The 16,481-nt window shown below is 49.3% G+C and overlaps 1 protein-coding gene across 3 annotated transcripts in view; it reads right to left on the bottom strand.

The window, feature by feature from the left end:
- Positions 1–4,583: 4,583 nt before the first annotated feature.
- The window catches only part of PKLR (pyruvate kinase L/R), a 59,678-nt gene continuing 47,780 nt past the window's right edge, over positions 4,584–16,481 (bottom strand). For 2 of the 3 annotated variants that reach the window (XM_073552343.1, XM_073552341.1), the window contains exons 8-11: positions 16,151–16,303; positions 13,959–14,125; positions 13,691–13,872; positions 6,520–6,800 (exon numbers count right to left, since the gene is read on the bottom strand). In XM_073552343.1, coding sequence (XP_073408444.1) covers positions 6,535–6,800; positions 13,691–13,872; positions 13,959–14,125; positions 16,151–16,303 — 768 coding nt within the window. In that variant the 3' untranslated portion in view covers positions 6,520–6,534. Of the gene's footprint in view, positions 4,796–6,519; positions 6,801–13,690; positions 13,873–13,958; positions 14,126–16,150; positions 16,304–16,481 lie in introns of those variants that run through there. The other variant, XM_073552342.1, reaches the window with a different exon arrangement.

The raw sequence follows: 16,481 nt of genomic DNA, 5'->3' as shown, positions 1-16,481 counted from the left end.
TCGTGGTCGGGATCGCTGGTGCATCGCTAAATGTAACGGGGCCCCATCACACAGAGCATAACCATATAGACAAAAGAGAGAGCAGCATCCAATCCGGGTGAAAAAAGTGACCATAAATTTATTCTGCCATTACCAAATACAACGTTTCGGCCATGTTGTGGCCTTTTTCAAGTAGTTGAAAAAGGCCACAACATGGCCGAAACGTTGTATTTGGTAATGGCAGAATAAATTTATGGTCACTTTTTTTTTACCCGGATTGGAAGCTGCTCTCTCTTTTGTCTATATGGATTTTTCTGTTCATCTGGGTTCCTGAACTTGGAGCGTGCATCCTCAATATCCCTGCTGTGCTGTCGGCTGTCTTTTTATATACAGAGCATAACCAGTCTATTGCGAACAGAGAATCTGTCATCACACTGTGCGTAACCGGTCCATCCCGACCACACAATCTGTCATCACAGTGAGCAAAACCAGTCCATCCCGACCAATTTGTCATCACACTAAGCATAACCGGTCCACCATGGCCAGACAATTTGGCATCACACTGGACATCACTGGTCCAAGCCTCCAGGCAATCAGTTATCACAGAGCGTAACCGGTCTATTCTGAAGACATTCATTACAGTGAGCGTAACCGGTCCATCCCAACTAGACATTCTGTCGCCACACTGAGCAAAACCAGTTCATCCTGACCAATCGGTCACTATGCTGAGCGTAACTGGTCCATTCCGACCAGACGATGTCATCACAGAGACCGTCACTGGTCCATCCCTGCCAGAAAATATGTCATCACGCTGAGCGTAACTGGTCCATCACCACCCATACAATCATTACAGTGAGCGTAACTGTCCCTCTCGACCAATCATTATAGCGACTGGGTCCCTTCCAACGAGAAGCGGTCATTACTGGGAGCGAAGCAATCCATCCTTGCCAGTCATTACATTGAGCACAAGCAGTTAATTCTGACCAGACAATGTGTCGTCACACTGAACGTATCCTATATACACGAACTAGATGAGCAGTCATTACACTGAGTGTAACTGATCCACTGCCAGTAAATAGGTGATTATACGGAGTGTCATCAATCTGTCATCACACTGAGCAAAACCATATGGGCACAAACCAGAAAAGCGATCAATACGGTTACATTGAGAATTCGGACATCTTCTTTCAGTTGGTAGTCATGATGGTTCCTTCGCTAATGATTCCAGTGTGAGGTAAGTCATGGGACAGTGTCAGAAACAATCGTTATTCCCGATTTCTTTTCTCTAGATCAGGGGAATGACCTAGGGGTGCTACGTTACACAACCTTCACGGCAGTGCCCCTGCTTCTAATGTAAAGGTTGCCACACACAATCAGACTGCTTACGCCCCCTGGTTTTGGCAAGTGTCGAGAAAGAGAAGCATCAATCAGTTGGATCTTAACATAGCCAGTCTACATGTTTTTTGGGGAGAAAAGTATCTGGTGATTTGTGGCTGCGGCTTACTCCCTATTCTGAACATATGGATACCATGGCGATCCGAACATGTGAGGAGGTACTGATTGTTGGGCCAACAGGTATTCCTCAGCAGCTGTCTAGTTACTTCATGATGGACAGCTGCTCCGCTGATTAGGGTTGAGGACAATGCGACTGTGGCTGAATGGACACGTGTATCATGGTCACTTCTGTCTTGGACAATCAGACTTGATCTGTTGATCTTTAATTTGGACAGCTGCTTTGGTCGTGGATTATCCTCCAATCTCCTGCGCTGAGTGGCAGGGTGCCATGTTCACAGCTGGCCACAGTCTAATTTACATAGATTACAAAGGTCACCCTGCTGGGAAGGAGCCCCCTCATAGTCAGCGGGTAATACGCAATGTGCTTATCATCCAAAATCACCCCCTCACACGTTTATCGTTACTTAAACCCATTACAGACACAGGCTACATGCACTGTAAATTGATTTAGGCTTTCTCCCTCCCCTCTCCTACTCGCTGTTCCTGCCACATTTGCCCCTACTCTTCCCATTTCTCCTTATTGCCTTTGCTTAAATTTTCTCCTAGACGCTTTCACTTCATTAGCGGCTTCAACCTCATTAGCCTTTTTCTCTCTGCTTCTGCCTTCTTTACATTCTCCCCCCTCCTCAGTTGTCCCCTCCTCCTAACAGCTTCTGCCTCGTTAGCTTCCCTCCTCGCCGCTTCCACCTTATTAGCCTCCTCCTCGCTGATTCCGACTTATTTGCCCCTTCTCCTCCTTGCCACTTCCACATTGTTTGCCCCTTCTCCTCCTTGCTGCTTCCACCTCGTTTGACCCCCTCTCCTCCTGGCCAATTCTGCCTTGATTGATCCCCTCACCGCTTCCGCCTGTTTTGCCTTCACTTCCTCACTATTTGTGCCTCATTTGTCCCCCTCCTCACTGCTTCAGCTTAGTTTGTCCCCCTCTCCTCGACGTTTCTGCCTTGTTTGACCCAGTCTCCTCCTCACTGCTTTCGTCTCTTTTGACATTCTCGCCTCCTCACTGCTTCCGTCTCATTTGACCCCTCTCCTCCTTGGCACTTCCACCTTGTTTGACTCCTCTCCTCCTTGCCGATTAAGTCTCGTTTGACCTTCATCTTTTCCTCACAACGTGTGCCCTCGATCTCCAACACCATTTCCGACTCTTGCCCCCCTATCCTGCTCGACGCTTCCGCCTCATTTCACCCCCTCTCCTTCACTGCTTCTGCCTTGTTTGCGCCCTCTTCTCCTCACAGCTTCCACCTCCTATGTCCCCCTGTCCTCACCATATGTGCCTCGTCTGTCCCCCTCTCCTCCTCACCATTTGAGCCTCGTTTGCCCTCCATCTCCTCTCTATTTCCACCTTTTACTCCCCTCCTCACCACTTCTACCTTGTTTGCCTTCCTCCCCATTTGTGCCTTCTTTGCCCAACTATCCTCTGCACCACATCAGCCTAGTTTGACCATCTTGTCTCCTCACCACTTGCACCTCTTTTGCCCCCTTCTCCTCGCTGCTTCCCCCTTATTTGACCCCCTCTCCTTCTTGCCAATTCCACCTTGTTTGACGGCCTATCCTTCTCACCGCTTCCACCTCACTTGCCCCCTTCTTGACACTTCCTCATTTGATCCCTCTTCTCCTAGCCACTTCTACCGCGTTTGACCCAGTCTCCTCCTCATTTCAGCCCCTCCTTCTCGCCGCTTCCACCAAGATTGCCTTCCTCTCTTTCTTATCATTGTGCCTCGTTTGTCCCCCACACCGCTTCCGCCTTGTTTGAGCCCTCTCCTCCTTGCAATTTGTGCCTAGTTGCCCTCCCTCTCCTCGCCATTTTCACCTTTTACTCCCCTCCTCCTCACCACTTCTACCTTGTTTGCCTTCCTTACCATTTGTACCTTGTTTGTTCACCCTGTCCTCACCATTTGCCTCGTTTCTCCCTTTGCTTCTTACGCCTCCATCTCTCCAACTACCTTATTGCCACTTTCACCTTGCTTGCCTTCCTCTTTTCCTCACCATTTCCACCTTTTTTTACCCCCTCTCTTTTCTCATCTGCCTTATTTGCCTTCCTCTGTTCCTCACCATTTATGCCTCCATTGTCCCACTCTCCTCCTTGCCATTTCCTCCTTGACTCCCTTTCTTCCTCGCCGCTTCCCCTTCGTTTGATCTCCTTTTTGCTAATTTCTCCTTGTTTGACCCCTCTCCTCATTGCCGCTTCTGTCTTGTTTTACCCAGTATCCTCCTTGCTGCTTCTGCCTTGTTTGACCCCCCTCTCTTCCTCACCATTTGTCCCCCTCATCATTTATGCCTTCCAACTTGTTTTCCTTCCTCACCATTTGTACCTTGTTGGCCCACCCTCTCCTCACCTTTTCCGCCTTGTTTTCTCCAGTCTTCCCTTGCTTCTTATGCCTCCCTCTCTCCAACTGCCTCATTGACTGTCGCCTTGTTTGCCTTCCTCTTTTCCTCACCATTTATGCCTAGTTTGCCCTCTGACTCCTCACCATTTAAGCCTTTTTTACCCCCTCCCCTCATTGTCTCGTCTGCCTCATTTGTGTTCCTCACCATTTGTGCCTTGATTGTCTCACTCTCCTCCTCGTCGCTTCCCCCTTGTTTGACCCCTGTCCTTCTCGCCGCTTCTGCCTCCTTTGACCTCTCTTCCTCACCATTTGTGCCTCGTTTGTCCCCCACACCATTTGTGCCTCATTTGACGCCCTCTCCTCTTTTAACTTGTTTGCCTTCCTCACCATTTCTGCCACGTTTACTCGCTCCCATCTTCCCTTGCTTTTTACGCCCCTCTCTCTCTCTCCAACTGCCTCATGTCCTCCCTGGGCTACAGAGACAATTATTGTATCTAATCTAACTTTCCATTAAAATCTCTCTGATTAGTTACCGTTAAGCCGCCTCAGAATGTAAGAGCTGGGGATGAGGGCCTCATGGAAACCCTGTGCAGTGGGATATATTAATTGTAGCGCCCTAAAGCTGCCGTCCAGAATAACACACAGAGTCGTGTCTAGAGGCAGACACTACAGAATGTGGAGCATTATACCCAGACCCCACAGTGCCTTTGAGCCGAGAACAAGCAGGTGAGTGGCCAAATCTGGATGTACAGGATGGAAACAAAACAAAGCCAAAGGAATGTTTAATGTGAAATGTTGGATGCACACGACAGGTGGAAGGAACGTTTAATGTGAAATGTTGGATGCACACGACAGGTGGCGGCACACTTTCTAGGACACGCGCTCCACCTTCATTATATTGGTGTAACCCGATCCCGGTCTCCAGCCAGTCAGGATGATGACAATGTCGTCCTTGTGCAGGAATCCTCGCACCTTCCCTGTCAGATAATTAAGCAGGTGAGTAAGAGGCAGCAACAGAGGTCCACCTTGTGCAAGCTTATATTGCCAACATTTCTGCCCCAAACCGAAACAAAGCCCCGCATTGCTCTGCCCCCCCCCCCCCCCCCCAAGACGGGATCAAAGCTCAGCCTGCTCTGGCCCCAAGACCGAATCAAAGCTCAGCCTGCTCTGCCCCCAAAGCCCCGCTTGCTCTGCACTCACAGCTCCGCCTGCTCTGCCCCCAGACTGAACTAAAGCTTTGCCTGCTCTGCCATCGCAGCTCCGTCTGCTCTACTTCTAGACCAGGGGTGGGCAATTAATTTTGCAAAGGGGCCACATAAGAAACTGGGACTGCTGTGGTGGGCCAAACCAGTTGGCTGATCAGAATTCTCCTTAAGGCGATGTTCACACGCAGCGTTTTGTTTCTGAAGCCAAAACCTGTTCTCTTGGCAGGAAAAATAGTGTTCAAGACGCCAGTTTTGCTGCATTTTCTTGGGTGTGGATTACAAGTGTGCTTTGTCTACATAACTTGTTTAATAAAGTTGGTTTTATTTCCCAAAAATGCTTAAAAAGTGCTGCTAAAACAGTGCGTATTTTGCAGCATTTTTGCACTTTCTCATATCTTTCCGTGGGTGACACAGTGGGAAACGCTGAAAGAACTGACATGCTGCAGACTAAAATAACGCTGCCGTTCTCAAATTCTCATCGCTTCGGCTCGTACTGTAAAATGCAGCTTTTAATTTGCATTAAAAAATCCCACTATCCCATATCCCATATGAACATAACTCAACACTGATTTTATCAGTTTATAAAAAGCGGTAAGTTATAGGTTTTTAATTTGCTGCTAAGACCCATAGTAACATGTATTAGCCGTTAATTAAAGGGGTTTTCAAATTTCAGAAAACCCTTCTCACTAGCTGCAGTTTTAGAAAAGTTTTTGCCTCCCCCTCCCAGGACCAGCGCTGAGTCTCTGTGACAGTTCCTGGTGCCTATTTTTGTCTGATTTGTTGCAGCCAGTCGGTGAGCTCATGGGCTGTAGGCGACTCATGGCGTCAGCCCACGTGAAGCTGCTGAGCTCAGGTATTGGATCCAGAAGTGTAGACATGGCGTCAGTTGTGCAGAAAATAACAGGCACCGGAATCAGCGGCTGAACCTGGGAAGGGCGAGTAAGAGGCATTCAGACGGACGGTTTATTCATGTATCAGAAGAACAGTCCTTGTTTCCTCAGTGATTCTGTTCAGACTTTCATCAGATCTTCCACAATGTCAACATTTCATCTGAGTTTGGTCTGAGTTTCATCAGTTTTTCTCCAATGAGAAACATCCCCCCTTATAGTTTCAAACATCCCCCTTACAAGGTGACTAATTACCAGGTACATATGTGCAAAAGCTGCTGGGGCCAGGCAGCGATGCTACAACAGCTGCTCTGCTGTGAGTGATCTCAGCAGCTCCTCACCTACTCCAGCAGAAGCGCTTCACCAATAGTAAGACATCAGGGCAGGGCTAATACCAAGCTGTGAGCTCACATGTAAGGTCCTGCACTTTCAGTGTTTCTGTCTGGGGGCCGGACAGAAACAACCAAAGGGCCGGATGTGGCCCACGGGCTGCAGTTTGCCCACGTCTGCTCTAGACAGAACCAAAGCTCCACCTATTCTGCTATCAAAGCCCTGATTGATCTGCCCCCAAGACCAAATCAAAGCTCAGCGAGTTCTGCGTCCAAAACCCCATTTGCTCTGCCTTCACAGCTCCACCTGCTCTGCCACCACACCATGCCCGATCTTCCCCGAAAGCCCCACCAACTCTGCCTCCAAATGTCTTTCTGCTCTGCTTCCAGATCGAACCAAAGCTCGACCTGTTCTGCCACTAAAGCCCCGATTTCTCTGCCCCAACACCAAATCAAAGCTCAGCCTGCTCTGCCCCAAAACAAAGTTCCACTTGCTCTGACCCAAAGCACCGCATGCTCTGTCCTCAATCTCATCCTTGTGCAGGAATCCTCGCACCTTCCTTGTTAGATAATGATGCAGGTGAGTAAGAGGCAATCATGGAGGCCCTCCTTGTGCAAACTTATATCGCCCACTCTTCCCCAGACCGAACCAAATCCCCACCTACTCTGCCCTCACAGCTCCGCCTGCTCTGCTTCCACAGCCCAGCCTGCTCTGCACTCACAGCTCTGCCCCCAAAGGTCCGCCTGCTCTGCTTTTAGACCGATCAAAGCTCTGACTCCAAGACCGAATCAAAGCTCAGTCAGCTCTGCCCCCAAATATCCTCCTCCAAAGCAATGTCTGCTCTGCCTCCAAAGCCATGCCTGCTCTGCCTCCAAAGGTGTAATGATAATGTAAAGTATCATGTATTTTTCCCTATTATCACACCTTCTGGAACATTCCAGAATTTTCTACTCACATACTGAACTCTGCTGTGCCAGTTGAGAGAGCTTGACCCTCCCCCCCTCCTTTCCTTAGCCTGCCAGCAGCTGCGACTTTCACTCACAGCCTGTGGTACTGTCCACCCACCTTTCTCCCCCCCTCAGCCTTCACAAACACTCATTGCAACCTGAGATACCAGTGCGTGATTTCCCTCCTCCCAGAAGGGAGTCCCTTTGTCTTTCCCATGTGCTCTGACTTCTCAGACTATAAATCGGAATCTAATCATTTGGTTAAAAAGCGACGTGAATTTATGATAGAAATGTGAAAATTACATATCCGGGACGTTCTTCGACGGGACTATTTAGCCAGTGTTTTTCCAAATTCTAGCTTCAGCGGAATCCGATAAGTGGATTCCTGCACAGCCGGGGCAGCCCGATGTTTCTTGTTTGGTTTTGAATGAACGCCAGCGACAAGCTGAATAAGATGATACTATGTGCGTTTCCATACGAGGTACCCTCTGCGAGATATGATTATTATAGTTTTCTTAGCCAGATTGTAACTCTGGAAGCAGGGGGAGGACTGCCACAAACTACAATATGCCCCTGCGGTAAAATGTTAGGGCAAGACTAGCTTGCTGTTTTTCATCACAGTGTGGCAGTAGTGGGACAACTAAGATAAGCCCCCCTGCGCATGTGATAGCCGTGTGCCGACCGAAGGTCACCCCCCTGATCGTGACAAAAGGTCTGCCTGCTCTGCCCCCAGACCGAACCAAAGCTTTGCCAGCTCTTCCCTCACAGCTCTGCTTTTAGACCGACCAAAGCTCCACCTGTTCTGTCACCAAAGTCCAGATTGCTCTGCCCCCAACAAAAAATAAAAGCTCAGGTTGCTCTGCTCCCAAAACCGAAAAAACAAAGTTCCACTCGCTGTGCCCCAAAGCAAGTCGTCCATGTGCAGGAATCCTTGCATCTTCCCTGTCAAATAATGGAGCAGCCTGCTCTGCCCTCTCCATCTGCTCTGCCTCTATACTGGACCAATGCTCCACCTATTCTGCCACTGAAGCCCTGATTGCTGTGCCACCAAGATCGAATGAAGGCTCAGTCAGCTCTGCCACCAACGGTCCACCTGCTCTGCCTTCAAAGCCCCGCCTGCTCTGCACTCACAGCTCCACCTGCTCGGTCCCAAAAGCCCCACCAGATCTGCCCTCAAAGCCCCGCCAGCTCTGTCTCCAGCCTGAACCAAAGCTTCACTTGCTCTGCCCTCACAGCTCCGCCTGCTCTGCCTCTAGACCAAACCAAAACTCCACCTGTTCTGCCACCAAAGCCCCAATTGCTGTGCCCCCAACACTGAATCAAAGCTTAGCCTTCTCTGCCCCAATACCGAAACAAAGTTCAGCTTGCTCTGCCCTCAAGACTAAAATAAAGCTCCACCTTCTCTGCCCCAAGACCAAACCAAAGCTCCGCCTGCTATGCCCCCAAAGATCCACCTGCTCTGCCCCCAGAGAGAACCAAAGCTCTGCCTGCTCTACCCCAAAAGCTCTGCCCCCAAAAGCTCCACCTGCTCATCCCCAGACTACACCAAAGAGCCGCCCTCCCCACCCCCAGCTATGCCTGTTCCAACCCCAGACTACACCAAAGCTCTGCCCCCAGGCCGAATAAAAGCTCCATTTGCTCCACCCCCAGATTAAATCAAAGCTCCGTTTGCTCCACCCCAGACTACACCATAGCTCTGCCCTGACCAAATCAAAGCACTGCCTGCTATACCCTCAGATTACACCAAAGCTCCGCCTGCTGTGCCCTAAGATTACACCAAAGTTCTGCCTTCTACGCCCCAAAACTACACCAAAGCTCCTTTTTATTATTTTGTCTTTTTGTAGGTTTTGTGTGCTTTATGGCCAATGTCAACATGCGTTTATATGTTGCATGTATACCATCTCAAACCAAGCTCAATTTTTGTGTTTTTTCTTTGTATTTTTGCATTCTGTGCAAGCCGGGGTGTGGCCTCCCTCTCCTGAGCTGGAAATTGTATTTAAAGGCTTCCCCTGACTGCTATTAACAAAAATAAAGTGCAATCATATAATCCCTTTAAAAATATGAAACTTTAATAAATTGAGGTAAAAAACACCCCCCTAGAGCAATAACACAATTAACAAACTCTATACAATAATAACCTATGATAGCCCTACACTAGCCTGCTATCCCTTCCTGACAGAGGAGGTTGGCACCCTAAAAGATACGATTTGGCGCCCCCACTCCGCGGCGGCTGTCCCAGACTCGCCCTGCTATTAACAAAAATAAAACAGAATTTTTTGTAAATGCGGCTTTTTACCGCTGGCCCAAGTGGATCACTATACTTATTTACTCATTTTACTATTTGTTTGGCTATGTGATTCTCACTTTGTTATAGTGGGAAATTTATTTATTTTTCCCTCAGTGGTTTCCACCAAGAAAATGTAACATCATTGTCGTAACTGTGTTTTTTATTTAACGCTAGCCTATGTGACTTGATACATTCATGGACTTTAATATGTGATATCCACTTTGTGCCAGATGAAAATGTTTTTGTTTTTTACTCTTTGCTCGGTTTCATGGCTGCTATAATGAATATATAATACCATGCGTATTCTATGCACAGCTAAGATATGCTCTTGCTTCTATGTCATGTGAAATTCACATTCTTGATTTTAATCATGTCTGTCTTCACCTGTCAGTTATTTGTGTCAATTAGTTATGCTAATTGTTTTTTTCTGGTGTGTTTTGGACTTCAGTATAAAAGTACTTTGCTAAGAAATGCTTGTTATCATGACTAAGGGTGCTGTGATACCTAAAACGCGTTGATAACGCAATTTTTTGTCCGTACTATGCTGAATTTTATCCTCTATTTGTGCAAAAATCTGAGTGAATAAAGAATTGTTTTTTCACTTCATCGTTGAGCTGGATTTTCTCTTCATTGACATCTTCAGACCCAAGGCGATACACCTTCCTATAGAAGCGCGCGTCATCACCATCGTGTCATGGCTTCCTATAGAAGCATGTGTCATAATTCATCTTCAGACCCATCGTTCCACACCTTCCTATACGAGCGCGCTTCATGCCACATCGTCAGACCCGTGGTTTCACGCCTTGCTATAAAGTGCATATCATGCCACATCATCAGACCCTTGGTTTCACGCCTTGCTATAAAGTGCGTTCATGCCACATCATCAAACCCGTTGCCTCACGCCTTCTTATACGATCGCGCGTCATGCCCTGTCTTAAGACCCGTGCATTCACACCTTGCTATACAAGTGGGCGTCTGCATCATCTTCAGCCCTATTGCCTCACGCCTTCCTATACGAAAGCACATCATGCCCCATCGTCAGACCAGTTGCGCCATGCATTTCTATACGAGTGGGCATCAAGCTCCATTTTCAGACCTGTGGCTTCAAGTGTTCCTATACGAGCACGCATCATGCCCCATCGTCAGACCGGTGGTTTCATGCAATCCTAAACAAGTGTGCATCATCCCCCAAGACCAAACCAAAGCTCTGCTGCCCAGTCTGCTTTGCCCCCAAAGCTCCGCCTGTGTTGGTCTTGGGGGCAGAGTAAAGTATCGCTTGCTCGACACCAAAGCACCACCTGCTCTGCCCCCACAGCCCAGCCTGCTCTACCCCAAAGCTCCACCTGCTGACCCCAGAGAGAACCAAAAGCTCTACCTGCTCTTCCCCTCAAAAGCTCCACCTGCTCTGCCCCCAAAAGCTCCACGTGCTCTGCGCCTAGACTACAGCAAAGTTCCACCCGCTTCAGTCCTAGATTACACCAAAGCTACGCCTGCTCCAACCCCAGACTACACCAAAGCTCTGCCTTCAAAGTTCTGCCTGTTATGCCCCCAAAAACTCCACCTGCTTGGCCCTCAGACTACACCAAACATCCACCTGCTCCACCCCCAGATAATACCAAAGATACGCCTGCTCCAACCCTAGACGAAATAAAAGCTCCAACTGTTCCACCCCCAGATTACATCAAAGCTGTTTGCTCCACCCCCAGACTACACCAAAGCTTCGACCCAGACCAAATCAAAGCTCTGCCTGCTACACCCGCAGATTACGCCAAAGTTTCACCTGCTCCACCCCAGACTACACCAAAGCTGCGCCTACTCCACCCCCAGATTACACCAAAGTTCTGCCTGCTCCACCCTCAGACTATACCAAAGCTCGCCTGCTCCATTCCCAGAGTACACCAAAGCTCCGCCTGCTCCACCCCAAGATAACACCAAAGTTCTGCCTGCTCCACCTCAAACTACACCAAAGCTCCGCCTGCTCTGACGCAGACAACAAAGCTCTGCTTGCTCCACCATCAGATTACATCAAAGCTCCGCCTGCCCTCATTTCTTTAACCCAATATAGCTCCCTCTTCTTGCATTATATTCATGCGTTATCTTCAGACCCAAGGCGTCACACCCTCCTATAGAAGCACGCTTCATGCACCATAATGTCACGCCTTCCTATAGGAGCGTGTCATGCATCATCTTCAGATCCATCGCGGCACGACTTCGTATACGAGCGCGCTTCATGCCACATAGTCAGACCCGTTGTGTCACGCCTTCCTATACGAGCGTGCACCATGCCCCGTCATAAGGCCTGTGCCTTCACACCTTGCTATACGAGTGCGCATCTGCATCATCTTCAGACCTATGGACAAATGCCTTCATGCCCCATCGTCAGACCAGTCACGTCACGCCTTTCTATATGAGTAGGCATCATGCCCCATCGTCAGACCCGTGGCTTCACACATTCCTATTTGAGCACACATCATGCCCCATCATTAGCCCGGTGGCTTCACGCCTTCATTTACAACAGGGGTCTGGAATCTTTTTTCTGCCAAGGGCCATTTGGATATTTATACCATCCTTCGGGGGCCGTACTAACTCCGCCCACAAAGTTCATCCTGACTTTGGCACTGGTGCATCATGCTCCAACATCAGACATGTAGCTTCATGAGTTCCTACACAAGAACGCATCATGTCCTATCGTCAGACTCGTGTTTTCACGCTTTGCTACACAAGTGTTTATGCCATAGTCAGACCCATGGCTTCACGCCTTCCCTTACAAGCACACATCATGCTCCGTCATCACAAACGTAGGTGCACGCCTTTCTATACAAGAGCACATCACGCCCCATCGTCAGACATGTGGCTTCACAAGTTGCTGTACAAGTGTGCATCATGCCCTATCGTCAGACCCGTGGCTTCATGCGTTCTTATACGAGCGCACATCATGCATCATCCTCAGACTAATTGCTTCATGTGTCTATATACGAGAGCACATCATGCCCCAACATCAGACCCGTGGCTTCACGCCTTGGTACACGAGCACGCATCATGCCCCAACGTTAGACATGTAGGTTCATGAGTTCCTATACAAACACGAATCATGCCCTATAGTCAGACCCGTGGCTTCACGCTTTGCTACACAAGTGTGCATCATGTCCGTGGCTTCACGCCTTCCTTTACGAGCACACATCATGCCCCATCCTCACACACGTGGCTTCATGAGTTCCTATACAATCCTTGGGGCTTCATGACCCCATCGTCAGACCTGTGGATACAGGCGCTCCTATACAAGGGTGTAACATGCCCCATCGTCATGCCCGTGGCTTCATTCCTTCCTATACGAGCACACATCATACCACATCGTATGATGAGTTCCTATATGAGCATGCATCATGCCCCATCATCAAACCCGTGGCTTCACGCCTTCCTATACGAGCGCGCATCATGCTCCATCGTTAGACCCATGCCTTCACGCCTTCGTATACGAACATACATCATGCCAAATTGTGAAACCTGTGGTTTCATGCCTTCCTATATGAGCTCGCATCATGCAAAGTCACATTAATAACTTAACATGAATCACGCCCCAACGTCAGACCCGTGTCTTCATGCATTCCAATTCAAGCAAACATCATGCCCCATTGTCAGACCCGTGGCTTCATGAGTTCCTTTACAAGTGCGCTAATGGATTCACACGTTCCTATATCAGCACGCATCATGCCCCATCATCAGAATTATGGCTTCACATGTTCCTTTATGAGCACACATCATGCCCCTTTGTCAGACCAATGGCTTCATGAGTTTCTATACAAGCATGTATCATGCCCCTTCGTTAGACCCGTGGCTTCATAGTTCCTATACGAGTGCGCATCATGCCCCATCGTCAGACCCGTGGCTTCATGAGCTTCTATACAAGCATGCATCAAGCCCCATCGTTAGACCCCATGGCTTCAAGTCTTCCTATACGAGCACGCATCATGCCCTATCATCAGACTAATGGCTTCATGCTTTCCTATACGAGCGCGCATCATGCCCCATTGTCAGACCCATGGCTTCACGCCTTTCTATATGAGCACGCACCATGCCCCATCGTCAGACCCGTGGCTTCATGTGTTCCTACACGAGAGTGAATCATGCCCCATCATTAGACCCATGGCCTCATGCCTTTCTATACGAGTGTACATTACTCCATGAAGACCACATGTCTGGCTAAAGTGATTCTTACCAATTTCAATTCCGAACTGCACCCTCCGGTCCACGTCGTCGGCCCAGATCTCCTGCAGTGACTCTCGATACAAGACTGGAAACACCCCTCGGTTCAGGTGAGCTTGACGTGCTACCTGCTGGCTACGGGTCACTGCTATGATGGGGGCGCGAGGGCGATAACGAGAGAGAAGCTGAGCAGATCTGGGAAGATTGAGGCACGACAACATCAACTTGTGACAAATCGTGACAGCTACAGCATGAAGTGGATGGGGGAGAGGATGCCTCACCTGCCTGATGTGGTAAGAACAATGATGGCTCCAGCACAACATTTAAAGGAGGCCTCCACTGCTCCAATAGCCGTCACCTCTGTGGGGTCCTGAGTCAGAGGGGTCACTCTGCGCAACTCCTCAAATAACTGCTGGTTGTAGATGGCAGCTTCTGCCTCCCGGGCGATCTGCGAAGAGAAAAAGGTGAGGAGAATGAATCACTACAGGTATAGTACACCCCTGTGCTTATAGAATAGTACACCACTCACCCCTGTGCCCTGTGTATAGTACATCCTTCGGCCCTGTGGTTAGTGTATAGTACATCCCACACCCCTGTGCTCAGCGTATAGCACATCCCTCAACCCTGTGCTCAGCGTATAGCACATCCCTCAACCCTGTGCTCAGCGTATAGCACATCCCTCAACCCTGTGCTCAGCGTATAGCACATCCCTCAACCCTGTGCTCAGCGTATAGCACATCCCTCAACCCTGTGCTCAGCGTATAGCACATCCCTCAACCCTGTGCTCAGCGTATAGCACATCCCTCAACCCTGTGCTCAGCGTATAGCACATCCCTCACCCCTGTGCTCAGCGTATAGTACATCCCTCACCCCTGTGCTCAGCGTATAGTACATCTCTCACCCCTGTGCTCAGCGTATAGTACATCCCTCACCCCTGTGCTCAGCGTATAGTACATCCCTCACCCCTGTGCTCAGAGTATAGAACATCTCTCACCCCTGTGCTCAGCGTATAGTACATCCCTCACGCCTGTGCTCCGTATATAGTACATCCCTCACCCCTGTGCTCGGCGTATAGTACATCCCTCACCCCTATGCTCAGCGTATAGTACATCTCTCACCCCTGTGATTAGTGTATAGTACTACCCTCACCCCTGTGGTTAGTGTATAGTACATCCCACACCCCTGTGCTCAGCGTATAGCACATCCCTCAACCCTGTGCTCAGCGTATAGCACATCCCTCACCCCTGTGCTCAGCGTATAGTACATCCCTCACCCCTGTGCTCAGAGTATAGTATATCTCTCACCCCTGTGCTCAGCGTATAGTACATTCCTCACCCCTGTGCTCAGCGTATAGTACATCCCTCACCCCTGTGCTCAGAGTATAGTACATCTCTCACCCCTGTGCTCAGAGTATAGTACATCCCTCACCCCTGTGCTCAGAGTATAGTACATCTCTCACCCCTGTGCTCAGAGTATAGTACATCCCTCACCCCTGTGCTCAGAGTATAGTACATCTCTCACCCCTGTGCTCAGAGTATAGTACATCCCTCACCCCTGTGCTCAGCGTATAGTACATCCCTCACGCCTGTGCTCCGTATATAGTACATCCCTCACCCCTGTGCTCGGCGTATAGTACATCCCTCACCCCTATGCTCAGCGTATAGTACATCTCTCACCCCTGTGATTAGTGTATAGTACTACCCTCACCCCTGTGGTTAGTGTATAGTACATCCCACACCCCTGTGCTCAGCGTATAGCACATCCCTCAACCCTGTGCTCAGCGTATAGCACATCCCTCACCCCTGTGCTCAGCGTATAGTACATCCCTCACCCCTGTGCTCAGAGTATAGTATATCTCTCACCCCTGTGCTCAGCGTATAGTACATCCCTCACCCCTGTGCTCAGAGTATAGTACATCTCTCACCCCTGTGCTCAGAGTATAGTACATCCCTCACCCCTGTGCTCAGAGTATAGTACATCTCTCACCCCTGTGCTCAGAGTATAGTACATCCCTCACCCCTGTGCTCAGAGTATAGTACATCTCTCACCCCTGTGCTCAGAGTATAGTACATCCCTCACCCCTGTGCTCAGCGTATAGTACATCCCTCACGCCTGTGCTCCGTATATAGTACATCCCTCACCCCTGTGCTCGGCGTATAGTACATCCCTCACCCCTATGCTCAGCGTATAGTACATCTCTCACCCCTGTGATTAGTGTATAGTACTACCCTCACCCCTGTGCTTGGGGTATAGTACATCCCTCACCCTTGTGCTCAGAATATAGTATATTTCTCTACAAGGTGCTCAGAGTATAGTACATCCCTCACCCATGTGCTCAGGGTATAGTACATCCCTGCCCCCTGTGTATAGTACATCCCTCCCCCCTGTGGTCAGTGTATAGCACATGGGGCAGACCATGGGGCAGATAAAAGGGATGATTGTGAGGTGCATGTTATTGGGGCACTCTGCTCACCTCATGCTGCATGTGGACCGCCTCCACAGGATACAGGCCCTTGGCCGTCTCTCCAGATAACATGATGCAGTCAGCTCCGTCCAGTACAGCGTTGGCCACGTCACTGCTCTCAGCGCGGGTGGGCCGAGGCTTCTTGATCATACTTTCCAGCATCTGTGAGGAGGGAGACTCCTGTAATTATACTGCCCCTCATGTGCTGCCCGAAGAAGAGAAGCTGCCTCCTGGGCGCAGCTATACCAGTATGTTCACACTTGTCATTTATTTGGTGTTTTCCATGTTTTTCAAAAGTAAGTCCCATACAAACAACTTTGGAGTTTTATTCTCGACCATC

This window comes from Dendrobates tinctorius, unplaced genomic scaffold (assembly GCF_039654945.1).
Source record: "Dendrobates tinctorius isolate UK_male_01 unplaced genomic scaffold, ASM3965494v1 ptg000189l, whole genome shotgun sequence".
Classification (NCBI taxonomy): Eukaryota; Metazoa; Chordata; class Amphibia; order Anura; family Dendrobatidae; genus Dendrobates; species Dendrobates tinctorius.
Note: the sequence above shows the minus strand (reverse complement) of the source record. Positions and strands in the feature narration are given on the sequence as shown.